Raw genomic sequence first — 12,528 nt, 5'->3', positions numbered from 1 at the left:
AGTATAGTAAGGCAGAAAAAAAAAATGTCATAACATAATAAGGCATAAAACGTCAAAAAACATCATAGTATAGTAAGGCTTAAAAATGTCAAAAAACGGCATTGTATAGTAAGGCTTAAAAATGTCAAAAAATGTCATAGTATAGTAAGGCATAAAATGTAAAAAAAACGTCATAGTATAGTAAGGCATGAAAATATAAAAAAAACGTCATAGTATAGTAAGGCATAAAATGTAAAAAAACATCATAGTATAGTAAGACATAAAGACATCAAAAAACGGCATAGTATAGTAAGGCTTAAAAACGTAAAAAAACGGCATAGTATAGTAAACTTAAAAACGTCAAAAAATGTCATAGTATAGTTAGGCTTAAAAACGTCAAAAAACGTCATAGTGTAGTAAGGCATGAAAATATAAAAAAACGTCATGGTATAATAAGATATAAAAGGTCAAAAAACATCTAAGTATAGTAAGGCATAAAAATATCTAAAACATCATAGTATAGTGAGGCATAAAAATCTCAAAAAAATGTGGCATGAAATGTAAAAAAAAAGTCATAGTACATTATAGCAAGTCCACACAGAAAGATCCCAGGATGGGGCTCAAACCCACAATCTTCTCACTCATAGGCAACAGTTCTAACCGTTGTACTATGGTGCAGCCCCATAAGATGGTTCATTGTAGTGAGCCATCAAAACATCATAGTTATGTGAAGCATAAAAACGCCATAGTGTAGTAAGGCAAAAAAAAATTCATAGTATAGTAAGACATACAAAAGTTAGAGTATAGCAAGGCAGAAAACCCCATAGTATAGTAAGGCATAAAATGTCAAAAAATGTCATAGTATTGTCAGGTATAAAACTTTAAAAAAATGTCATGGTATAGTAAGGCATAAAAGGTCAAAAAAACATCATAGTATAGTAAGGTAAAAATCTTCATAGTATATCAAGTCATAAAAAAGTCATAGTATTCATGGTGAAATTCTCAAGGGATTTTTCGACGGAAATTGTTCTCATACTTCGATATATCCACCATTTTATGACTACACCTGCTAGCAACCTGATTGCTAGCCTACAGAAGACAGATGCCAGGGTTAGTTTGCTAGGTAACGATAGCTAACATGGATAGATAACATCAGTTGACATTTTTCTGGTGACGTTAGGTACCACTGTGATATTCTCACATGACATGAGCCTTCAGATAACCCCTGCCCTTTCAGTCAATCAAATGCTAGCATGCCTAATTTGGGGGTCTTGGAGACGTAGCCTCTGGGATGGCAAACTGGAATGATTTAATATGACTTTATATGACTTAATATGATTTGATATGACTTAATATGACTTGAGTTCACTCAAATATTGGTAGGGACAAGTCTGTCCTCCAAATTATTGGTAGGGTTATGTCCCTACTGTCCATATGCAAACCTACGCCCTTGCTGACATATTGTTATTCACATATTCTTTGTTGTAACTTACAGCTTCAGTGATGTCGATCTTGACAACGGCGGTGGTGCTGAAGGACGGCTGGCCTCGGTCTCTGGCCTGCACCACCAGGGACCAGGTGAAGTCTCTCTGCTTGGTGATGTTCTGGATGATGGCCATGGACTTGATGTAGGACTTGAGCATGATCTCCCCGGTGTCAGCGTTAATGTCAAAGATGTTGATGTCTGGCTCAGCTTTCATGATGGCATACTCGATAACATTGTTGGGTACCTCTGCATCATCATCTACAGCCTTTGAACATGAAGATGCATTTAATTACCAACATAATAACACTGAGATTATTTTGAGTTTCACTTCGTCTGACAACGAACGTATACCTCTATTTTCACTGGTGCTCCGATCACCATGGTCTTCTCGAGGAAGTTGTCATTGAAAGCAGGTGGGTGGTCGTTTAGGTCCAGCACCGTCACAAAGACCTCAGCCAGGCTGTACTTCCCCTCTGCGTCCTCTGCCTTCACATAAAAGTTATACTTGGATCTCACCTCCGCATCCAGGCTTGCCCACGGCTGGGTGTAGATTATTCCAGATTCAGACTGGATCAGGAACCTTTAAATGGTGGAGGAAATTTATCTCAGATTTATCATATGCATACAATACAGAGCCACGTTTTTCCATACAGTCTTAAATAATTTATACTAATTATGGTTTTTGTGTGTAAACCTTTAATTTCTTCTTAAGGTGGGTTTGAGAGAATGTATTGTATACTTTCTATTCTGTTTTGCTTAAGACCACCTTAGTCGAGGAATGGAAAGCCTTATATACTCTTTCTCTGCAGGGATTTAGGCTTTAGATTTACTATTATTTAGGCTACTGATACACCACACCCTGGGTGTAGAAAATATGCTTTTTCAAGTCGTGCTAAAAGAAACAAACTTTAAATCAATACTTCAGAAATTTTAGAAATATTCTTACTTGCTTTTTTTTCTCAGAGTGAGATGACAGCAATCCTGTGTTTGTGTGAAGTATGAAGCTACACCCAGGACGCTACCAACCGGCACCTCTAGAATTTACTAACTAACATGTTGTATCTTGTTTGTTTAACCTGTACATAAATGTAAAAAAAATGAAAGTTTGTTGTTTTATGGCAAGTTATTTTCTGGTAAACAGCACCCAACACAATGACTTCTCACAGTCTAGTCTTTCCAGAGAAGCTGCAAGCAACATATTGAAATGCAGCACAGATGTAGCACATGAGGCAAGTGGATAAACTGTTGTTAATCAAAAATAGCTACAGCATCTAGCTCCTCCAACCACAAATTGTAGTTAGATTTCTGTGAACAAGATAAAACAAGTTAAACAGTGAACTTTAGAGGTGTTGGTAGGTGGACTGTTGAGCTTTGGAGATAGCCAGGCTAGCTGTTCCCTGTGATTTAGCTTATAGACATAAGAGTGTTGATCTTCTCATCTGAACCTTCTCAAAATGTTGACCTATTCCTTTAAGTTAACATTTTACTGTTCCACCCTGATTAACTACAGTAAATTTAACTTAATTTAAGATTGAACTGTCATCAAAGTTTCAAAGTTCAACAGAGCAAGTATGGAATTAGACTGTTTCACTGACTGACTTGCTCAGTTACCCTGCAGTGACTTTGTCACAATGCAAAGGTACAGTAGCAAAGACCAGTCTATTTTCTCCTCCAATCCCATTACAGGATTAACAAAGATAGAGGGTGAGCAGGCAAAGATCAGGACTGCATGGTCCTGTGTACTCTACAAGATATTCTACAAGATATTGTAAAAAAAAAAGAGTGTAAAGTCAGAAATATGAAATGCTTTTTTTTTTTGCAGATGCAGAACAAACAAATGCAGCTATGTATTCCTTTGTTTTGGAGAGTAATCTGAGTTGACACAGTTTCAAAATTGTGCAGCCCAAACAAGTATCCACTAAGCTAAAAGTGTTCCAAATCTCTCTCCTCTGCTTATTTTGGAAATCCTTCTCCTGGATACCATGTGACATCACATATCTCCACTAATTCATTGCTACAGAGCTCAAAATCTGTATTTATGGGGTCCAAAAATACTCCACCTACATTTCATCATACAAAGAAAGTGGTTTATTGGACACAGCCCTGAGAGATTAAACACAACCCCACTAACGTACACTTGTTGTACCTGAGTATTGATTCGTGTTTCCTTGTTTTACTGTTCTAAATATTTCCAAATACAGGTTTTTTTGCCCCTCTAAGGCATCCATGTAGAAACGTGATTGAAAAAGCAAATAATTTTCCAAACAATTACAGTATTGATTGTTACAGTGTTGGGATGTGTCAGGCACTAACTTGCAGGTTATCTTTAGGACTCTCTGTATTGATATGAAAGGCAAGCTGAAGATATGCTGTGCGTTATTACTGAGAGAGAACAGTGACCACTGAGCTTTTTTTCCTCTGAGGTTCGACTTCTACCAGAAATCTAATAAAACTCGAGCTGAGAGAAAATGCCAGCAAATCCTCTGCGGGACTACAGCGCTTAGGTGCAATAAGCAGAACCAAGTTCTCATATGAAAAACAAGTCTGCTGTCATATTTCTATACTGCTTTTAGGCACATGTGTTTTTGCTGTAGATTGTGGTTGTGACTAGTATATACAGTTAAAATGCCACGGTCAAGCTCATATCCAATTTCTTTTTCATTTAGTTCAACTATTTACCTGAGATCAGTGTGAGTTTATGAACAGTGTAGTCTGTTTTCCACTGCTGACAAAGGGTATCTACTCCTAATAATGTTGTGTAAGCAGTTGTGATGTTTTCATTTTGATTTGCTGAGTGTCATCATCTGATTTTCTCCACCATCATGAGTTCACCCTGACATGATAAAAAAGCAGAATAAAAACAAAAATCTTATCCTTGGACAGATTTAGATTTTTAAGGATGTCTTATTTTAACAGCAAGATAGTGGGGATCATGGGGATCATGAGGAATTTGAAGGGGGTGCTGAGAAGGCCATTTCTTTCAAACAAAAACTTGACAGAACTCAGCTGCAGTTACATTCTCATACTCACAAGTCGGCCCCTGATCCGTAGATGGAGTATTTCACATCGCCCCAAGGTCCTGAATCTGGGTCTGTTGCCTGTTGACAAACAGATTATAGAGAAAAAAAATATGTTATGAGTTTGCTTGTAGCACTTGCATAAATTAGGTCAGTTCGACCTCACTTTAGTCAGGGTAATCTAAAATTTCACTTTAAGGATTTTAGTGCAATATCTGGCTCAGTAAGATAAGGCATATGTACTGTCCATGTCCTGGCATTATTTTGGGTTCAAGTCAGGCTAGAGACCAATATTGTTTGAGCTCTTTTTTCTTTTTTCTTTCCTTTACAAACCTCAACATGGTGATGTTCTATTCGTTCGTATCTCTTTCTTAACCTGAATGAGCAGATGAGTGAAATGTCTGCCACCATGGACTCAGTAAACTGAATGAATCTCTGCTGCATTGGAACATGATGTTACAGAGGTCAGCTATAAAAAGACTGATTTTTGATGTCATAGGAACATCATCATGGGCATCAGCTAATCTGTCTGTCTGTCGCTGCAGGGATGCCTGTTCGCTGTCTCCGTGTGTCCAAGGTCACTTGTTGGCTGTACTTTTATCTGATTGAAATTGCCTGGGATCAAGGCAACGAGCCTCTGTTGTGTTCACGCAAGGGCAGGATTTATTAGTGAGCCTCCCCGTTGCTTTGAGCTTCTGCAGGGCTGATATGCACTGACAAGGGCGAATCCTTTTTAAACTAAATGGCCCTAAAAAACCTAACATGTTATTTCTGTGATGCAGCTGCATGTGCTACTAAGCATTAGAAAAAAAAAAATCAGGGAATTTTGTGTTACACAACTAAATGAAAGTGATAGCCATCTGGCAGCTTACCTCGCCTAGCTTTTATCTACATGTTTTCACATATTATCCCAACCCCCAGTGCCCAAAAACACATCTACATTTAGGGAATTAATGGCCCTCTTGGGCATTTTGTTAAAATCAGCATTCCTCTTTAGCTCTGAGTGACGTACATTGGTGATGGCATGTATTTTTAGATGGGATGAAGACTCACTCACCGTGACTGACACCACATTGGAGCCACCGGGTGAGTTTTCTGGAATTCTGGCGATGTAGTAATCTGAGGCGAATTTGGGAGCGTTGTCATTGGTGTCCAGGAGGTGAATGACGATGTCTGCTGTGGCGCTGAATCTCTCTGGGGTATCAATCTCAACTGCAAGTAGCTGAAGAGGAGAAAGATTAGAAACAAATAAATGAAATCGAGCATTACTCTATACAACAGATGCAGGTGATACAGTTTATACATCACTGCCATTTGTTGAGGAATGTGTGTGTTTGAGATTTTTAATCCCATTTCACTTTACTGTAATGGCCTAACCTTGTATGTGAGAAAATGGTGTTTCTCATAGTCCATGGCAGCAGAGTCTTCTACTAAGATTGTGACTTGGGCCTCATTCAGTACGGTCTGAGGGACGACTCGCAGCATCCTCCCTGGTCCAATCAGTCTTAGATTGAATTTAGCATTTGCACCCTGCAAGACAAGACAGCATCATCACACTTTTCAAAACGTCTCGTTAATTTCATATTTCATAATATGAAATGTTATATATGCATGTACCTATTTTCTAGTAATCTGCCTTTGTTACAAAACAAAGGCAAACAAGCAGACATTCAGTATAATCCATGCAGTATATAGTGCATTCAATCAATATAAAAGCTTTGTGTCTTTTCAATATTACAGTAATGTAAGAGCAATCAATAGGATATCAGGAGCAGCAATATAAGTCTTGGTGAAACATAATATAATATCATTGTACAGAGAGAGCTCGCCTCGATGTTGTAACAGTATTATCAGAGAAAACATTTGGAGAACATCAGCCATTTGGACGTAGCTCATACAAGGAGCTGCACACACAGAGAGAATTGCATAAGCTGACAAATGGCATAGTTAGGCAGCACCTTTTAATTTGTTTTGGCTTACTTTCAAGTTCATGTAATTTTAAAAGGATTGTCTGTGATAATGGAAGGTTTAAAGCCATTTCACAGACAGAAAAAGCAGACACCAGCCTGTGGCCAATGTTGTGGTACAATGCATGTTGATTAAATCAGTTTCTTATTATATAACAATGCAATTTGTTGTTACATAATAGCTGTAACTCTCTCATGGCTAACTGAGGCAAGTTTCAAAGGCAATAACATGATATCAGTGCTGAGAGATGATACCGGCTCAGGAAAACACCACTGGAAACAGCATTTTCGAACTAATCAGAGTCAGTGTAGAAGAAAATAAAGCAGACAGCAATGATCTCTCCACCTGATCGGAGTCATTGACAGTGATTTTCAGCCCCCGGAGTATCTCTCCCTCCGGTGGGTGTTCATACATGGTCAACTCAAACATGTTCTGTTGACCGTTCTCCCCGTAGAAGGTGGGTGGGTTATTGTTCAGGTCCACCACGCGGATCACCACCGTGGTCACCCCGTAGTCCATCAGTCTGCCCTCAGGACTCACTTCTGAGGCCTGGACAGATGAAATAAAAATAATGTCCATATGTATCACTTATGTAGTCAGTAGAAATTAGCCTGTGTGACATTTCACCCACCAGTTTCACCACAGTAGCTCTACCTCAACCCTATTATAAATCTATATCCAATCCAAGATATATAAAATCTTTTCTTTCATTTCAGGTATTTTCAGGGATAATTCAAACATAATTTAAAAGCAACAATAGAAGTTTTTTTCTTGTTAAAATACTGTGACTTGAGTGATGCTTACAAGAATGTGGGGCCTGTCTGATATCTGAATGAAGTACAACTTACCCTGACTTTAATGTTAAAGATCTCTCTCTTCAGATAAATGGGGAGAGTCACCAGGGTGATACAACCGCTTGTTTTATTGATGCTAAAAACACCATCATCACCTGCAGAGACAAGACACAGACAGATGAACACAACAGATTTTTGTCAAATTTCCTTTTCCTTCATTCTTGTCTTCTTTGAATGAAATATTTACCATCCTCAAAGGTATAACAAATTGGATTTGGATTTCCCACATCACCATCTTTGGCGACAACAGTGAATATTTCAGATCCCTAGGAAAAAAACAAATCGTCAGAGAGGTTTTGCTGTTAAATCAAGATAACCAGGACACAGAGATGATCTGCTGGACAGCTGGTCATTATGTTATACATGTAATATTCTTCTGTTAAACCACCTTCAACAAAAACAAAGCATGAATTTTAACTAGGTGTTGAGTAGCCCTCTGGCTGGTGCACAGCTATAGTCACAACACCACAAAAATCTTTTCTGCACCAAGTCTTCGCTCAGTCTTCAAAGGCACATTCAAATGTCATGGCCCTAATTATTCCCTTTTGGATGAAAGTCAGAATGTGTAATCTTTCCTCTGTGATGTGCTAATGCAGTGACATTTTGACACTGAGGAGATAATGTGGCTTTCAAAAGCTGTGAGAAAGAAAGAAGAAAGCAGCACTGGCATTACTGTGAAATGCCAGCAATTAAAGCTGTGGTGTGATACGATGCATGTGATATGTTGGTCCTTTTTAATTTATTTATAAAGATTTCCACTGATTTTCAGTGGAAAGTTAAAATCATAGCAGGAAGTCACTGGAAGACGTTTTCATACTCACTGGCACTGAGATTTCATAAACATAGCCAAAATAGGGCGTCCCGATAAAAGATGGCGGAGTGTCTTGTGCGTCGATCACATTGATGGTCAGGGTAGAAGAGGATGACAGAAACTGCTCCTTGCCATTAAAATTACCACCCCCATCCTGGAACAACAGTAATGTACAATTTAACCCTTAATTTAAAACAGGAGAACTGTGAATTTCTTCAATAGTAACATTGTTATATTTATGTTTATAAACCTTTATTAATACAAATTAAAGATTAAATATCATTTTAAGTATTTTTTAGAAGAATTCTGCTCCTTGTGCAGGTGAGAAGAAAGCTCTGTTTCCCATCATGTGATGTACTGTAGCTCAGCCTTCAAAGGCAGGAACTCTGTCAGGGCTGTTTGAATTTTTTCAGTGATGGCACAATATAACAATCATAAACAGCCTTTCTTTTGTTTAACTTAATGAATATGCTGCATATATTTCTTTCCCGATAAAACATCCGCAAAGCCGATTTTTAAAGTATTTCTCAAAACTAGCATGTATGCTACAGTCTTTTCCGCTGTCTCTTATCAGCACATTGCTATTTTGAGCAATAGTGCCACTAACTAAGTGTTATAGGCTGAAACTGGCAGCAGGAATGTATCTTGTGTCACAGTACCTCTGTGGGGCAACCCTGTCTCTTGGATATTGCATTTATATACAACTAAACTGTATGAGAAAAAACTTCACAGGGCACCTATGAAGTGAAAAAGGAAGTATTCTATTGCAGGACAGAAAAACTGAGCACTGATATATTCATTACCTTTGCAAAGACAGTGACAAAGTGTGTCTTTGTTTTCTCATAGTCCAACATTTCTCCAGATTTGATACGAAGGACTCCACTATGTCTGTCAATGGCAAACAAAGTGGACTGGCCATTCTGTAGCAGAGAACAGTGAGGCAAAAAGAGGATTTTAAAAGCACACACAGAGAGTAAGGTCACATGAATGAAATCCTGTCGCTGAAACCCCATAAACCCCATTTACAACCACTCACGTGAGATATCATGAAAAGTGGTCAGATGGCTGCATAAAAACACTCAGTAGCCTCTTGAATTAAGCCACGTCCTTTATAAAGTCTATCTCTTTGTCCATCTGGATGTAAAGAACCCATATGCTCAAGGACAGGGCAGGCAGGTGCTGTGTCCAGATGTACACTGCCTCACTCGTCACTGTAACTCCAGGCCAGCTGTTCTTTGGTCCTAATAGTCCAAAGTGCAAACTAACATTCGCTGCCTCCTGCTGCCAAAGCAGCCCTCTAAGCCTCCAGTACCTGACACAAATGTAATTGTGATTTAATCCCCATCGTCATAACTACACCACCATATTCAGTCACATGCACAAAAACATAGAAACTAGAAAATCTAAATGAAGTTAACCTTGTTATCAGCACATCTATACATTAAATTACACACACATTAATATCATAAGTGGCCAGTTTCAGCTAATGGCTAGCGTTTCATGTTTTAAAATGTCTTAGGATAGGAGTGGGCAATATTTTCCTTTTGTCAAGTGATACCTGAAGATAGTAGGTGACTGAGCCCCCTGAGCCTGTGTCTCTGTCCACTGCCTCCACCTTGTAGATGCTGCTGCCAGACGCAGTGGTCTAAAAAACACAGAAAATAACTCAGGTCAGGCCAGGGTCAATATAAGGTTAAAAAAGAAATGATACAACACTTGATTCAGAATTAAAAAGTATAACACATGTGGCTGAACTTACTTCCACTATGTCAATGATTGCAGGCATGTTTTGGAAATCAGGCTTTTCATCGTTTGCATCCATTACAAATATTGTGACTCTTTCTACGACCTGAAAAGAAGAAGAAGGAAAAACACATGAAACATTTTCAAGTTTAATAATTATAAAGGATGCCATTAAATAACATAGTCACATGTTGAACTAGATGTTGATACCTTGCTTTGCCCATCTGTGATGCTGACAAGAACGTCAATAGAATCTTGTTTCTGAGCAAAGATGATTATGAATATTAATATGGAGACAAGCATGATGAAAAAACAGTATTGTGCCGAATAATTATTATGTGTTAAAGTTTACATAAACAGTCAAATTTATTACTTTGTGCTGTTAAGTTTACCTCTCTGTCCAACTTTTCCACCAATGTGATGTTTCCAGATTTGGAGTCGACCCTGAAGTACTCTTTGGACCCTGGATCAAAGGAGAGGCCATAACTCACCTCCTGTCCTTCAGGGTCCGTGCCATTAAGACAATAGATCTGTGTACCTAAAGGAAGAAAATATAATTCAATCAATTTAGCCTCAGCTGTCGGCTGGATGAGTATGTTTTCTATTATGTAAAAGGGACCAAATTTAAACCAACTTCAGTAATAAAGTGGAAGTCATTGTTTGGTAACACAACCAGGCTGTGACAGAGTAGGCAGCAGTAAGTACCCTGAACTGATGCAAGGTGTAGAGGGACAGCTGCACCACATTCACGGCCAGCTAACTGTCCCTCACATCAACCAGGTGGCACCAGCAGATGAGCATGTTAGTGTGAGTATGTACATATCACGCAACATCTGTTCATCTATCAAAGACTATTTAACATTGTGGACTCGTGGAGATATTGGCAGCCTTAACACACCATTTTGTTGATTGGTTGTTACACTAGCCCATTAGCTGTTCACACTGAATGTCCTGTATGTCAGAGGTCGATCTCACCGACAGGCGTGTCCTCTGACAGGCTGAACAGTGCCAGGTTCCCATTCTGGCTGTAGGGTCCGTTGTCATAGAAGTGGGGGGCAAAGTCTGCTTGTGCTGAGGACAGAGACATTAAAATTAAATGCTTGAAAGTTTTATGTTTTTCACCTTAAAGTGAAACTATGTAACTTTTAAAAGAAGAAATAAAACAGTCTTCCTCATGCAAATTGAAAGCTGAATTTATAAATTATATAACACACCCTTAATCAATGCAATACACTCAAGGGCTTTGCTGCAATAGCCTCACTTGGTCTGGTATGACCAGCAGCCTTTGTTTTTGTTTGCTACTGTTGGCAAATTTACGCTATTGTTTGTCTGAACAGAAGCACTTTTCTGACTTAATCACTCTTCTCTAATCGTCTCTACTTGTTACATTATGTCTTAGCATTCAACATTGTTTTGTCATTGGTGGCCAATTTGGTCACTGGCATTAAAGTTACATAGTCTCGCTTTAAATACTAGAGTGACATAAACCAAGCTCTCCATACTGCCCCCCACCCGATTTCTCGGTCACTGACTGGGATTACAGGAAAGTTACATCAACATCCTAAGATACCCTTTCCATACATAGACCTGAGATCTCTGGAGACACAAACAATGCTGTTCCTTTATTGTTAGCTACATCAAGTTCATATTACCTTTGAAACCAACTTCATAAATCAAATAAGTCAATTTGAATGACATTTATACCGAATACAAACTCATAAACCAACCAGGTTAAGCAAGAATGTGAATTCACTGAAAACAGAATTGAAAGAATAGAAAATTTACAGTCATCAACCCAGACGCCGTTTAATGTGTCTGAACATCATTCACAATCTGATCCCAGCAACATGAGCCTCACTACAAGCAAATAATTAAATATATGAAACTTACCAAAGCAGGCGTGAAAAAACACAAAAAGCTGTGGCAAATGTATTATCTTTACATTCTTCATCCTAAAGAATGAAATCATGAAACCGCACCATGAAGACGGCTCCGTCGAGAGTCCTGTACTTGAGATGCAGCTCTTAAGGTGGTTGGGGGGGAGCGGAGAAGGCTAAGGGCATATGCTCACGTGCTAATCCAATGACACATCTTAAGAGTTACTCCTGGGCCCTCTCAGTCCAACTGGGCTTCTTCAACCACCAATACACAAGAGATGGCTGCGTTGACAGGGCATACCAAAAAATGGATATATATTGCAACTTTGCAGATGATGGACAAGTATATTTTTCACAGATTTAATTTCTGATGTAGGACAACAGCTTTAATTTCCTACTAATAAATGAACAAATATGCAATTTTCTGATAATGTTGAAATATCATTCATGGAAGAGATGCTTGTGTCTGAAGGTAAGACAGTGTCAAAAGTGTCAAAATATTATGACTTTACAAATGTCAAAGTAAACTTGTCAGTTATTGTTTCAATGCTATTCTATTATCTGATATAAATATTGTATTTGCAAAAAATACTATCATTACATTGAAAACCTTTATATCAGAATGCCAAGAACTTTCATTCATCAGCTGTTTTTAATAATCACAATTTCAGATTTTGTAATATTTTTCTTATGTCAACATTTGCACTGGGTTATGATATTAAATCTGCCCTGAGATATAATACAAAGTGTGTTACAGCTCTGTGAGAACTCTGTATTAAACTTTTCTGTGATC

General features: G+C 38.3%; 1 protein-coding gene across 1 annotated transcript; it reads right to left on the bottom strand.

Moving 5' to 3' along the window:
• Window positions 1-1,472: 1,472 nt before the first annotated feature.
• cdhr1a (cadherin-related family member 1a) lies at window positions 1,473-11,867 on the bottom strand (the record flags this gene model as incomplete). Its single annotated transcript, XM_023426617.2, has 16 exons — window positions 11,749-11,867; window positions 10,834-10,929; window positions 10,251-10,396; window positions 10,069-10,119; window positions 9,875-9,964; window positions 9,674-9,760; window positions 8,919-9,035; window positions 8,126-8,269; window positions 7,492-7,570; window positions 7,299-7,399; window positions 6,796-6,999; window positions 5,860-6,012; window positions 5,540-5,704; window positions 4,496-4,563; window positions 1,817-2,045; window positions 1,473-1,730 (listed from the first exon to the last, which is right to left on the bottom strand). Coding segments are annotated over exons 1-16 (2,067 nt in total), but the record flags the coding sequence as incomplete, so codon positions are not given.
• Between the last annotated feature and the right edge of the window lie 661 nt (window positions 11,868-12,528).

The sequence above is a fragment of the Seriola lalandi genome, unplaced genomic scaffold, assembly GCF_002814215.2.
Source record: "Seriola lalandi dorsalis isolate HSWRI2012SDOR001 ecotype SW California unplaced genomic scaffold, Sedor1 jcf7180002054832, whole genome shotgun sequence".
Taxonomy (NCBI): Eukaryota; Metazoa; Chordata; class Actinopteri; order Carangiformes; family Carangidae; genus Seriola; species Seriola lalandi.
This window is presented reverse-complemented; position numbering and strand designations above follow the sequence as displayed.